We start from the raw sequence: 14,131 nt of genomic DNA, 5'->3' as shown, positions 1-14,131 counted from the left end.
CAGCCCTGCCACAACCCACCCCAGAACAAATGGAAGGGAGGAAAATTGCTAAGGATCCACTCTCAACCAGGGCCCCAGCTTTTTAAGGGATAGAATTTTGCACCTGCTACAGACATGGGTGAAATGAAGGAGAACTCAACTAGGATGTCTTGTTAAATAGGGGTTATACAACCTATACCACAGGACAGGGGTGATTTGGAGCAAAATATGCACAGCACCTCAGCGAGCTCCTTACTCCCAACACTCAGCTCATCCTTCTCTTGCAGGTGTCTTCCTTCAGCTGTCACTGGAAAAAGAGTCACCCTAATAGTAGTCACTATGACATCAGCAGAGTCAACCCTGACGGCTCTGTGTGCCTGGAACTCAACACACAACAGGAAGCAAGTGCTGTGGATGTTGAGAGACCCTCTCTCTGAATAAACTTTCACTGCCCCATGCTCAACCTTCTTGTAATTTGAAAGCGAAATCCTCCTACGGCCTCCCACATACACACCTTCCCATTCAGCACCCACAGGAAAGATTTACTGGGCATCTTCCAGGTTCTAGCTGAGGCATTCGGTCCACAGCAATGACGAGCACAGAACACCCCAACAAATTCTTATTCTGCCCTGGATCATATCAGAAACACAGTATAGCCCAAAGGGAAGTAGATCCATTTTACTCTCTGAACACAGTCAAAAAAGGCTTTCTAGAAGAAACTGTACCTGAGCTGAGTCTCAAAAGTTCAGTGATGCTCACCAGGCAGTGGGAGAACAAAGGCACAGTATCCCGAAAGAGCACAGGGGCTCTGGAGAACAGCAAAGCATTGGGGCAGGCAAGCATCTAAAGGAGAAGGTGGCCAGGACAGGAGCAGCCCCTGGCTGGCTTCCATATTTCTGTATAGGCTTTGAACTTTGTCTTGTAAGCAACAGGAGCAACAGGAAAGTTTCCTCAAGTTCTATCTTTTTAAAAGATGACTGTGGTGGCGGAAAAGGGCAGAAAGACTGCAGGCAGGAGCAACAGAGCCCTAAAGGACTCTTCACTGGAGACAGTAAGAGCTGCCTGGGTCAGAGCCATGGAGGTGAGGTAATGGGAAATGCTACCAAACAAAGGCATGCAAGACTTTCTCACTTTCTCACTGCAGATTAGTGCAGGAGAGCTGTCTAGGATGAGTCCAAGCTCCTGCCCTTGCAGCCCTGGATTGGGAGGTCCTGGCTTGGGGAGTTTCAGGTAGTATCATTGGGAGAACCAAAGTGGGTGTGAAGCAGAGGTGGAGCAGGTGTACTGAGCTTGGAGTGCCCAGGCGCTCCTGTCATGGAGGACATACCTGCAGAATTCTGGACACTTTGACTAGCTGCATAGGAGGGAAGAGCTGTTGACTCAATTTGTGAGTCAGTGCAAAAGGTGAACTGAGAGTGAAAAAAAAAAAAAAAAAAACGGGGCAAGGGGCAGGGGCTGACAGGGAAGAGAGGACAGGGAAGGAGGAAAGGATTCAAGATAGAGTCTTAGGCCACAAGGAGGTTTAAAGTTGGGGCAGAAGATAAAGGATCCACTAAGGTTCTGAGAATAGAACCAGAGTGACTGCCCCAAGAGGATGAGGGCTGCATATCAAATGCAGAAGAGAAAGCAAGAAAAATGACAACTGAAAAAGAGGACTTTGGATTTGGCGGAGGAAGGAGGAGGTGTTTGCCAGAGCCAGTTAGGGAAGGGGTTAAATTCCAAATTATAATGAATGAAAACATGAATGGGAAATGAAATGAATGTAGCTTTTCCCCTGTGAAATTTTATTGTTACTATTCAAGGAAGGGTATTTGGCTATATTTATAAATTACTTTGAAAGGAACTAGTAGAGATAGGCTGAAACTTTGGGGAGGGGGTAGAGGTGTCATCTAACACAGCTTTCTGGTCTTATAGGTAGATAGAGTCCAAGTGGAAAAATTAGAGAGTGGCCTGTGACTCAGAGACCAAAAAGCAGGCGATGGGGCACACAGCAGGATGAGAGTCAAGGGGCTCAAGCCAGCATTCCTCAACTTTCTCAGTGAAATAGGAGACTAGACCTGCAGTAGGGAAAAAGTGGAGGAAGGAAGATTTGGAGAGGTCTTTGAGCAGCAGTCAGGAAAACATGTTGCTCAAGCACTCGTGTGACAGCACCTAGGAGTCTGCTGATGGTAGAAAACTAGGGATCTGCAACAGCAACAGTTTGGGCTAGAGGAAGGGACAGCCGCCAGCAAAACCCAGCAGCAAGGTGGGTAAGGCAGGGAGAACAGTGGTAGAAGAGAAAAGATAGAGGTGTGGCTGGTGCACATTGCTAAGAGGCAAAGGTTTGCCATAATGGAGAATGATGGGGTGGGGAACAATAGGGTGAGAACAATGGCTTCTTCAGGACCAGGGAGGATGCAGTAAGAAACTGAGCAATTTCCACAGGGAGGGTTGCAGGAGAAAGAAGTATTCTCTTTCGTACTGAGGATCTAACTCAGGACCTTGCGCTTACCAGGCAAGCACTTGAACCACTGAGCTAAATCCCCCGCCCAAAGAGTCCTATCTTGTGACAGCCAGAATTGCATGAGCCCAGTAGATGAAGACAATGTTCAGTAATTGCATAAGATCAGTAGGTAGTGAGGATGTTCTGGAAATGTCAAGGTTAAGAAAGTGTTACCAGAGAATGAGAACTTCACTATAAAGTCCAGCTGGTGGTGTCTAGGAGTCATTCAGGAGCTTAACTGACAAAACCTCTGCCATGTCCAACTCATGAAAATTGTACTGAGTATTGGCATCTAGCTGTCAGATTAAAGAATGGATCTACAGGTCATGGTTGGTCCTGAATCTGACCCCTAATGCAGTGTTATGTTTTATCTCTAGATGTGTCCTGAAAACCTCATGCGATAGGTGGGGCTTTGGGGAAGTTAGTGGATTATGGCAGTGTTATAGTTGGCTTGCTGTTGGGAGGTAAGGTCTGGAAGAGGTGGGTCACTGTGGGCATGACCTGGAAGGGTGTATCTTTGTCCAGCCATGGATTATTGCTCTTCTGCCACACCACCCTGCCTTGGAGCCAGAGTATGGGCTGAAATCTCCACAAACTGTGCGCTAAATAAACCTTTCCTTCCTTTATTTTGGGCATTGAGTATTTCATCTCAGCAATGAAAGAGAAATAACTAAGACAGCCTCTGCCTTACTCACTTTCTTTCTTTGGTGTAGGACAAAATACCTGACACCCACAATTTAAAGAGAGATTTACTTTGGCTTATGTTTCAGGGATTGATCATCTGGCTCCAAAGAAGAAACACATGGCAGAGTACATGAAGGAAGAGATATGCTCATGGCATGGTGGACAGGAAGCAGGCAATGCAGGAGCCTGGACAAAGAGGTGTGATTCTAGGATCTAGGAAATGAGGCTGGGAATTCAGGAGACCAGAAAGAATGAAACCTTAAACCAAGTGTAGTGGTGCAAATCCTGTAATCCCGGCACTGGGGAGGCTAAAGCAGGAGGATCATTGTAAGTCCAAGACCAACATGGGCTACAAAGTGAGCCCAAGGGCAGCCTAAATTTCACAACAAGACCCTGTCTCAAAAAGACAAATTAAAAAAAAAAAAGAATGACATTTTTCATGGCATGGAACAGGGCCAGAGAATTGTGCATAAATTCAGCAGTAGTGGTAAGGGAGGTGGATCTTTCCAGTAACTAGATCACATTCTTCTACGCAGTCAACCTCAAGTGATGGGCAAAATATATAGATATTATGGCTTAGATCAAGAGTGCTCCCAGAACTCACATGTGCTCAGAGGTGGGGCCTCAGAAAGGTGATTAGATCACAAGGCTGCTATGATTAATTAATCCACCAATGAATTCAGAACTGAATGTGCTGATAGGAGGTGGGGCCTGGTTGGAAGAGGCGGGTTCCTGTGATGTGACCTGGAAGAGTGTGTCTCCTTCTCCAGCTCCTCCCTTCTTTCTCAGCTTCCTGGCTACCATGACATGAGCACCTTTCCTCTCCCAGACCCTTCCAGTTTTCTCTTCCTGCCTTGAAACCAGCTAACTATGGACTGAATCTTCTAAAAATCATGAGCCAAAATAAACTTGTCCTCTTTCAAATTGTGAGTATTGAGTATGTCGTTCCAGCAATGAGAGAGGGACCAAGACAGTAGAAAAGGATGTGAACCAGTGCTTCCCAAAAGCTGGAGATGTTTTAGGAGCGATAGCCAACAATCTTGTGACAGCCAACTGTCCTCTCCCTGTATACTCACAAAACTCTTTTCTCCTTTGTGCTTTCACAATTGTCCTTGATAATCTATTATACCTAGAGTCTAAATCACTGTATACTAAAAACTGTTTGCCCTTTATCATGGTCAGAGAGAAGCTAATCTTCATTCAAACACTCTCAGAAGGGAAATGTATTTCATTTTTCCTATACAATTAAAAAAAAGAAAGACAAACAAAACAGTTGTGTTTGAGTTTCCATATTAAAATAGGCTGAATGCACCCTGGCACTTGTCTGTCCCCACTGACAAGTTTCTAACAGAAATCAGCTCAGCTCAGTGTAGAAATCTGCAGAGGTGGGGACTCTCAGGCAAAGAGTGTCAGACATGACTGGAGAAGGCCGGCTGGGCAGGTATGGTCTTGGAAGGGAGGTAAGTTTGTAATCTGCTAGGACACTTCTCTATTTTCTGGGCCTTGGCAGACGCCTCTCCTCTCCCAGGAGGCCAAGTATTTCAGCTGTCTGGTTTGTAAATGAGTGGCATCTTGATCTGGACCTCAGCTACTGCATAGGTAGATGGGCTAGAATCCAGTAGGCCATCCAGGCAAGTGTGGGTGCGTAGCCTGCTGGAAGTAAAGAGTATGCATTCTCTAGATGACTAAGTCAAGTACCAAGAGTACAAAGGGTGATCAAACCATGTGGTAAATGTTTACATTAGGAAAAAACTATATTACAGTAAAAGACACATTGCCAAGAACAATGAGGTAAGTGTGTTTGAAATGAGAATTTTGAATATTTGGAAGGGCACTGATGTATCTTACTGTAATAAATTTTTTGACTTAAACAGTAACTAGACCACATTCTTCTGGCTTAGATCTAGAGTGCTCCCAGAACTCACATGTGCTCAGAGGTGGGGCCTCAGGAAGGTGATTAGATCACAAGGCTGCTATGATTAATTAATCCACCAATGAATTCAGAACTGAATGTGCTGATAGGAGGTGGGGCCTGGTTGGAAGAGGCGGTTCCTGTGATGTGACCTGGAAGGGTGTGTCTCCTTCTCCAGCTCCTCCCTTCTTTCTCAGCTTCCTGGCTACCATGACATGAGTTTTAACTATAGTTTTAACTCAACCATGGTGGTGAATGCCTGTAATCCCAGCACTTGGGAGACTGAGACAGGAGTATTGCTGTAAGTTCAAGATCAGTCTGGACTATACAGTGAGTTCAAGGACAGACTGGACTATACAGTGAGACCTTCCTCAAAGGACAAAAACAAAAAAATCAATGTATTTATGATCATTTCTCATTGATCAAAGGTTTATAGCAACTTCTATCAAATAAAAATATTAACAGTGTGTCCTTACCCATTTTATTTTCACCATATCTGATACCTTGCAACTTCTGGCTCCTCCCTAAAGTCAAAATGACCATGAAAGTTAGTATTTTAATTAATATAGGGATCAAGACAGTTACAGTAGTACAATTAAAAACATTCATGGACAAAGACTTCCAGACTGCCTCAGAAAGCGGCAAGAATGATGGGATCAAGTATGTTTGAAACCAGGGGGAATATTTTTGAAGGGGATTAATGGTAATGTGTCTTTTATTTTTTTATTATTATTATTATTTTTTTTTTTTGGTCTTTTTCCTTTTTATCAGTACCAGGGATCGAACTCACGACTACCTGCTTGCAAGGCAGGTGCTTATGCCGCTGAGCTAAATCCCCAGCCCCGGTAATGTGTCTTTTAGCATGGTAAATTTTTTTAAAATATAAAACATTCACTGTATGTTTTTTTTTAATAATTCTTTTGGTGGGGGGGGGCTTACCAGGGATCAAACTCATGACCATGCACTTGCAAGGCAGGCCCTTATGCCACTGAGCTAAATCCCCAGCCCCTCACTGTATGTTTTGATCACATCTTGTAAGACTATTCCAAGATCAACAATTTGAAGAACACAGATACCATAGTTGGTAGCAGCTCTTTAATAAGGAACTCCCAAGGCCTTATAGAACTGAAGCTGCATAGTGAAGCCATTCATTACAGGTCCTGGGAGAGGAGCCAAAACTGTATGACAATTTATCATCAACCACCAAAGCTCACGGTGAATACCTGAGGCAGCCATACAGGACCTCAGGATCACAGCTTAGCAAGATCCAAAAGCCCAAGAACGCTGTAGCATTCACCTGCCAGCTTGGAAGATAAATCAGATCACTCTCTGCCTTTCAACCTCACTGGGACCCAGAAAGCAGTCTGCCCCCTCAAAGTTCTCCTACATGAGCCCCTGCAAGAACATGGAAGTCAGGACCCATAGGTCACCAGGTAAATTGATACAGTTTGAACATTTTGTCCCCTCTGGAATGCATGATGGAATTTTAGGCCACTATGGTGATGGTAGAAAATTGGCCCTATAAGTGGTGATTAGGTCATAAAGAGGGGTGACTACCTTTCACTCAGGCATGGCTTTGTTCAAGTGAGAGCAGGCTGTTATGAGTGAAGCCACATCTTCTCAACACACCCACTTGTCCTGACACTTTCCTGCCATGTTATAACATGGCACAAAGATGCCAGGACAATGCCCTTGGATTTCCCAATTTCCAAAACCAGGAAATAACATAAACCCTGTTCTTTGTAAATTATCCAGCCTTAAGTAATTCTTCCGTAGTTACAGAAAAGTGACTGCAGAATTCTCAAAGAATAGCAGCAATAGTATGGGAAGACTCAGAAAACAGCATATTGGATCCTTGCTCAAGAAAGCAGCTCTAGCCGGGCATGGTGGTTCACGCCTGTAATCCCAGCACTCGCAAGGGTGAGGTGGGAGGATCACTGTGAGCTCGAGACTAGCCTGAGCTACAAGTGAGCTCAAGGTCAGCCTGAACTGCATAGCGAGACCCCATTTCAAAAAAGACCAAAAAAAAAAAGCAGCTCTACCTAAACCTGAAAATACCTAGGTTGAACCCAAGGCCTTGCACTTGACTGGCAAACATTCTGCCTCCAAGCTACGTCTTCAGCCTGAGAGAATTTTTATTCATTTATTTATTTTTGGAGACAGGGTCTTACTGAATAGCCCAGGCTGGCCTGTAACTCCCAGCGATCCTCATGCCTCAGTCTCCTGATGCTGGGATTACAGGCTCTGAGAGAATTTTTAAATGACGAAAATGTTTTATGGTAACAGAAAAGATTCAATAGGGAAAAAAAGACAGCGCAGAAGGGAGAATTGAGAATTGTTAGAGCAATCAATCATTGCTTCTGAGAAATGGGCATCGGATGTAAGAAATAAAGGTAGGAGTTGCTCTTCGCCTGCTCTGCAGACAGTTCACCCACAGAGAGTAGAGAGAAGGGAGAATCAGTGGGAAGAGGGTAGGATAAAACTTGTTCTTTTTTTCAGAGATCAAACTCATGACCTCCTGCTTGCAAGGCAGCCACTTATGCCCCTGAGCTAAATCCCCAGCTTGAACTTGTTCTCTTCTGAATACTTCTTAGTGAAATGCTTCTCAGAGAAACAAGCAGCAGGGCCATCATCTGAGAGAGATCTGGGAGGGGGCAGTGTTAGGGGGTGGGGTTGAGAGGGTGGGAATGGAACAGTCACCTAGGAGAGTTAGGAGCATGAGTGGTCTGGGAAGCTGCAGGAGGCCTGAGGGCAGCATGAATGGCCCAGGTTAGGGTAGTGACTGTGATTTTAAAAGGCCAACATAGCTGTGTGTTCTCTTCATCTGTGCAGTATACAGAGGAAATGTCAAGGGTTTAGATTTAGCTGGGCTTAAGCTCCATCTTTGACACTCCCTTCCTTTTGTGGATACGAAATGAAGATTGTACACCTTTGGTGCAGGACAGCAGGGGGAATGAAAACTTGATGACAAATTACCCACAGTCTGGCTGTATTTGTCAGGATCTGATCAGGAGAATGGCCTTAGCTAGGTGGTTCAGCAGGAGTAGTTTAACACCAAGGCCTTGGGTTCAATTCTAGCACTGTAAAAAAAAAAAGTTAAATAATAAAAAATATCTATTAATTCTATCTCCCTCTCTCTAGCCACTGCCCCTCTTAGATATTGCCCACTATTCCACTTTCTTGGAACTTGCAAATTCTTCAATAAAGTTATCATCTCTGCTTTCTTTCTCCTCCCATTCTTTCTGCTGCCCCACCATCACCAAATGTGCCATGTGGTATTCAGATGACCAGATGTAGTTAACACTTTAATGGGAGGATGACAGTTGCCAGGGATATATGTAAATTGATGTAGTGTGGTTGGGGATGCCCATTTTGAGACTATGACATTTTAGTAATAACATGAAGGAGGAAGGACTTCAAGGGAAAAACATCCTAGGTAGAAGAAATCCTATATGCAAAGGCCTAACTGTCATCCTCTCGTTTAATTTTCTACTTATCTCCATTTGCTACACTATATTTGCAGCTTATTTTTCACCATTGTCTTTCCCCCATTAAAGTGTTAACTACATCTGGTCAAAGGATTTATCTGAATACCACATTAGGTAGTCAGAAAATATGGCTGAATGAATGAATGAGGCCTCAAAATTAAACTCCACTGAATCCTCCCCAATTTCTGGGCTTAGTATGAAAGTTTTTTAAAAATCCCTTTATGGGGGCTGGGGATTTAGCTCAGCGGCATAAGCGCCTGCCTTGCAAGCAGGCAAGTCGTGAGTTGGATCCCTGATACCGATAAAAAAAAAAAAATGCCTTTATGGTTAAGTGAGTTTGAGTTTTCTTATACATGTAGCAAAAGCCAGCCTAATGTCCTTCTGTTAGCTTGTTTAACCTGCACATTGATTCTGAGAGTTGAGCTTATTTACTAATGGATAAAGTGGGTCCCTAAGAGATAAAGTTATGTACTAGAGGTTACAAAGCTAGATGAGTCACAAAGCCCAAATCCCCAACCCATGTAACCAGTGCCCAAAAGATGAGTTTTTGGTTACAGCACATCCAGGAGACTGACTCCTACCAGAAATACAATCAGGACAGAGCTGAATCAGGATTGTGGGAATGGAAAGTCTGGGGGCATTAGAAAGCACCACAAAAGAAATATGCTGTCAAAACACTCATGTATCAAATGACAAAATAACCAGCTCTGTCCTCGGTGCCTCTGTGTTCAAAAAGCCTGAGCCATTTTTCTTTGAATTGTTAGAATTCAGAGACCAGGTCACTCTGCCAGGTGACTCTGCCTGAAAGCTCCTTGGATGGCTCTGGAATTCAGCACTGGGGCCAAGGCAGGAGTCCAGCAAAGAGGGTTTTGCAGATGTTCTTTGAATGGCCATGGCTATAGGCTTCTCATGGGAAGTTGAGGTGAAGGCCACTGCTGCGCTGAGGAATGGACCATGTCCCCTGATGGCAGCCTCCTCCTCTGTAGTTGACCCCAAGCAGAGGTCTAGAGGTTGCTGCTAGAAACCTGGCTCTGGCTGGAGGAAGAAGTTAAGAAGGCCTGTCTGACGGCCTCAGAGACAAGAGCTGTGTTTATCCAGGAAAAGAAGTCAGACGTAGGCAGGGAGGCCCCTGCCAGCTCCTCCCAGAAGTACAGGGCTAGGGGAGCAAGCTGGAAAAGAAACTGATTCCCTAGGACACTGCACGGCCTAGCGCCAGAAGCCAGAGGCCAGGGTCCAGCAGCGGTTCACAGGTAAGGCCTTGGACGCACCAGGGAGACCATGAGGGACTCAGACTTCCCAGAGGATTACTGACTCGATGCAGGGGTGCCACGAGCGCCCAGCTGAGTGTCCTTCCCGAGCCCGTGGGGGGTGGGGGGTGGAGAATCAATACTGCCTTTGTGCAGCAAGGTTTCCTAGTGACAAAGGCTGAAGAGTGGACGGTTCGACCCAACCGCCTGGTCTTGCCCTGCCTACTGGGGATGTGATAGGGTGCAGGGGTTGCGGAGCAGAGGGTCAGGGCTGGGGCTGGGGGTGATTCCGTGCACTCCAAGAGGTGCGTCTCCTTGGACAGACTTTGGGTGTCCTCGGGTCAGCTGTCCCGTTTGTCCCCCCACCCTCATGCCAGGGGCAGGAGTGAGGTCCCTTTCTGACCCGCAGCAACTTGAGAAGGCAATTATAGCGCCTTGAGGCAGGAGCCAGAGTAGGCAGGTGGGGCGAGGACTGAAGGACGGCTCAGTTGGGGAAGCTGGGCACAAGCAGCTTGGACAACGCAGGCAGGGAATCTTGAGGGCACTAGATTAGATCCTGGAGAAGACCCATCTAGGACCACAGTGCCAAGGGTAGAGTGCACAGGAGCGGGATTCGGGATGTAGGCCCAAGCTTGTGACCACAAGATCTTTTGGTTGCGCCGCTGTTGCTCTGGTTCTAATAGTAACTATGGCTCTAGTGGTTGTGTTGAGCTCCGACTCTGAGGTGTCCTTAATACTAATGGGTCAGTGTCCTTGGGATCCGAGGCCTAAATATGAAAATGTGGTCCCCCGGCCGCGTGCTCCATCCCACCCACCCCTAGTCCCAGTCTTTGCCATCCTTTCTTGTTCCTGCTCAATTACAGGCCTGGCGAGCCACGAGTCTGGGGCGGTGACGGGCCGCCCGCAGCATCACCTAGCTCTGGATCTGAATCCTCTCTCTCCTCCCAGCCCAGCGCCGTCCAGTCCAACCCTCCCAGCGGAGACGCTGGGTTTCACCCCGTCCAGCCCTGCGGAATTTGGAACCTCATCAGCCCCACCCACTGCATGTGGCTCCTGGAGAAAGCCGGCTACAGGAGAGAGGGCGCGGAGCCGGGGACCCGCTGGGCGCGCTGCAGGCTGCTCCCCGAGCACCGCGTCCCGGGGCCACGCGCCTGGCCCAACGTGCTCACCCCGGACCGCATCCCGCAGTTCTGCATCCCGCCGCGGCTGGCGCACCCGGGGGGCACTGAGCGCCCTGCCGTGCGCAGCGTCCCCGTGGCGTGCTCGCTGCCGCACCTGGCGGGTCGCGAGGGCTGGGCCTTCCTGCCCGAGAGCCCGCACACACGCCGCCGCGAGTCCCTGTTCCATGCGCCGCCGCCCGGCCTGGCTGCGGGGCTGCCCCCGGCGCCGGATCGGTTGTACGTCTCGGCCCCAGACCTGCGCCTCTGCCGCGTCCCCGACAGCGACACGACCTCGTCGTCCGACTCGTCGCCCTTCGGCTCCCCACAGCCCGGCCCGGGCGCGGTCGCGGGCTCGATCCCAGCCCGGCGCCGGCCGCACGCGCGGGCCCTGGAGGGGGCCCACTCCGCAGTCGCCAGCCCGTTCGCGCCGCGCCGCCACGGGGCGCCCTCGCCGCCGCTCTTCCACCTCGACTTCCTGTGCCGCCAGCTGCGGCCGGCCAAGGAGAGCGTGCTGCGCCTCGGGCCGCGCGGCGGGCAGCTGCGCCTCTGCGCCGAATTCCAGCTGGCGCCCGGGCGGCTCCGCCTGCGCCTGGTGAGCGCCGAGGGCCTGGCCCGGCCGCGGGCCGGCCCGGGGAGCGGCGGCGGCGGCTGCTGCGTGGTGCTGAGGCTGCAGCCCCGCATCCGGCAGCGCGCACAGCGCAGCCGCGTGGTCAAGTGCAGCGCCAACCCCATCTTCAACCAGGACTTCTTCTTCGACGGGCTGGGCTTGCCAGACCTGGCCGCCCGCAGCCTGAAGGCCAAGGTGCTGGATAGGGGCGCCGGGCTGCGCAGGGATGTGCTGCTGGGGGAGTGCGAGACGCCCCTCATTGCCCTGTTGCCCCCGTTGAGTGCAGGGCTGGGTCCAGGACCCTCCCTGGCGCTGACGCATCTCAGCCTGTAGCCTAAGACGACAGCTTCCTCCAGAGATCGCCACTGTGCCCACCGTCCTCATTCTCTTCATCTGCCTGCCGTGTATGTTTTGCTAATAAAATGCTAAATCTCTTCCCTTGTTGGCACTGTGGGGTTTGCAGCATTCTAGTTGCTTCTCTACTGCACCTGGCAAAAATGTTTGTTCTTCTGCAGAGTGTGGTGGCTCACACCTGTAATCCCAGAATTTGGAGGCTGAGACAGGAGGATTGTTGAGTTCGAGATCAGCCTGGGCTACAAAGTGAACTCAAGGCCAGCCTGAACTGCATAGTGAAACCCTGTCTCAAAAAGACCAAAAAAAAAAAAAAAAAAAAAAAAAAAGACATTAGTTCTTGTTGCCTCAGAGGATCGAGGAGCATTTGAATAACCTGGTATCAGAAATCAGAAATCCTGGAAGAGTGTTAAACATGCTGGGGCCTGGTCTCTGTCCCCAAGTAATGTTACTTCCAGAGGCCAGGGCTAGGTAAGTCCTAGGTTCATCCATCCGGACCCCACACCTTCAAGGACCCCTTTGATCGCAGAGTCACCCCAATAAGAACTTGATAACAGTGGCCAACACAAACCACACTCCCTGGATAAGTCCTTGGGGCTGCACAGGGGACATTAGCCCTTTCTTCCCTCCTGACCTCTTACACCTGTATCTGTCCAGAAGACAAATGAAAGTGAGTTAGATGTCAGCCTAACACACAATGCCCTTTAGCCACCCTGCCTCCTCTTCCCTCTCTCACACCTGTGCTGCCTCAGAGGGCCATTTGGAGCCAAGAATCAGATAGCATTTGGGTACCTGTGACTGAGATAGATGTCCCAGGGATGGAAAGCTGGGCATGAAGAGTGCCCCAAAAGACTCCCCTGAGCAGGAGGAGGAGTGGAAAATGAATAAAACTGTAGGTCAAATTATGTTTATCTCCTGCCTGAAAATCCCTGACGTCAGCAGTGACCTTCTGCTTTCTACCTTCACATTCTGAGGAACTGATTCCTTTTGGCTCAGGCCAGGCATGGAGGAAGGAGGGAGGGAGCACTTCCTCTCTTACCCTTGGGTCTTTTATTCACTTCCCTATAAAACCTCAGGACCTTAGCACAAGCAACTCTAAACAACACACTCACACAATTCATATGGCTCCTCAGTTTTCTCCAGTTAGGTCCCTACCACTGGGCTCAAGGCCAGGGAGATTTTGCTCCAGATGTCCACTAGGTGGTAGCATTGACCAAAAAAACTACCATAAGCCTGACAGTTACACAGAGATTCCTGGGTAAGAACTGTTCTTGCCATTTATCAGGGTATTTGTTCCTCCCTGCAACCCCCATAAGGGTGCAAACACTACTGTTACCCATTGTGACCTTGGGCCTAACAAAGAGTAGAATGTGAACCTAGAGAATCTGGCTCTAGGGTCTGAATTCCTAATTCCCTCTAACACCACAACTGCCAACTGCTGCCCCTCCCTTCTCTGAAAGGGTCCTTGTCCCTCAAGATGACAGCTCTCCAGTCATTTCACAGCCAGCTATTTGAACTTGCGCGTATGAATTCTGGGAAGTCCATTCCTAAGTCTAGCTCTAGCCCTATCCCTGTACTGTGTTTCTACTTCAGCCCCCAAATCCTCCTACAACAACCCTTAGTGAGGAACCCGGTTCAAAAGCGTTTGGAAAACAACTTTACATTCCATAATAGATACTTAGGAATGTTCTATGAGGTGTCAGCAATCAAAACAAACTAAGGGATCAGACAAGCTACAAAATAACCAGTGAAAATAACAATGTTAGCAGGTGATATGAATAGAAAAATAAAGCTGGAAGAGAACAGAAAAAAGGGGGGTCAGATAGAGAAAGGGAAGATTAGAGGAATGGAAAAGCAGGAGGGAGGGAATAAAACACTTTTTTTTAGGGTTTTTTTTTTTGAGACAGAATTTTTCTACATACTCCAGATTGGCCTTTAACTCACCATGTAGTCCTGGCTGGCACTGAATTTGTGTGATTCTCCTGCCTCAATCTTCCAAGTGCTGGAATAACAGGCACATGCCACCACACCTGAATAAAATGCTTTTTTAAACCACAGTACTTTGTACTGTACCAGGTCCTGTATTTTACCCTGCAGCTTTATCTCAGTCATCATAATCACTCAGTAAAGTAGGATTATTCCCATTTTACCCAGGAGGAAATAAACCAGAGAGGTTAAATAAACTTGCTTGAGGATCAGCCTTAGCTGCAGGGCAGGTTTC

At 48.2% G+C, this 14,131-nt stretch overlaps 2 protein-coding genes across 5 annotated transcripts in view; both read left to right on the top strand.

Annotated features, from left to right (window-relative positions):
* The window catches only part of Them5 (thioesterase superfamily member 5), a 33,288-nt gene extending 30,201 nt beyond the window's left edge, over positions 1–3,087 (top strand). For all 4 annotated transcript variants that reach the window (XM_063253562.1, XM_063253566.1, XM_063253553.1 and 1 more), the window contains one exon: positions 267–3,087. In XM_063253562.1, the coding sequence (XP_063109632.1) occupies positions 267–307 (41 nt within the window). In that variant the 3' untranslated portion in view covers positions 308–3,087. The remainder of the gene's footprint in view (positions 1–266) is intronic.
* Positions 3,088–10,670: 7,583 nt separating this feature from the next.
* C2cd4d (C2 calcium dependent domain containing 4D) lies at positions 10,671–11,993 on the top strand. Its single transcript, XM_005008683.3, has one exon. The coding sequence runs from the start codon at positions 10,837–10,839 to the stop codon at positions 11,890–11,892; it is 1,056 nt and encodes a 351-aa protein (XP_005008740.2). The 5' UTR covers positions 10,671–10,836; the 3' UTR covers positions 11,893–11,993.
* The last annotated feature ends 2,138 nt before the right edge of the window (positions 11,994–14,131 follow it).

This window comes from Cavia porcellus, unplaced genomic scaffold (assembly GCF_034190915.1).
Source record: "Cavia porcellus strain 051 isolate PalLab524CR breed Dunkin Hartley unplaced genomic scaffold, mCavPor4.1 scaffold_1, whole genome shotgun sequence".
Classification (NCBI taxonomy): Eukaryota; Metazoa; Chordata; class Mammalia; order Rodentia; family Caviidae; genus Cavia; species Cavia porcellus.
Note: the sequence above shows the minus strand (reverse complement) of the source record. Positions and strands in the feature narration are given on the sequence as shown.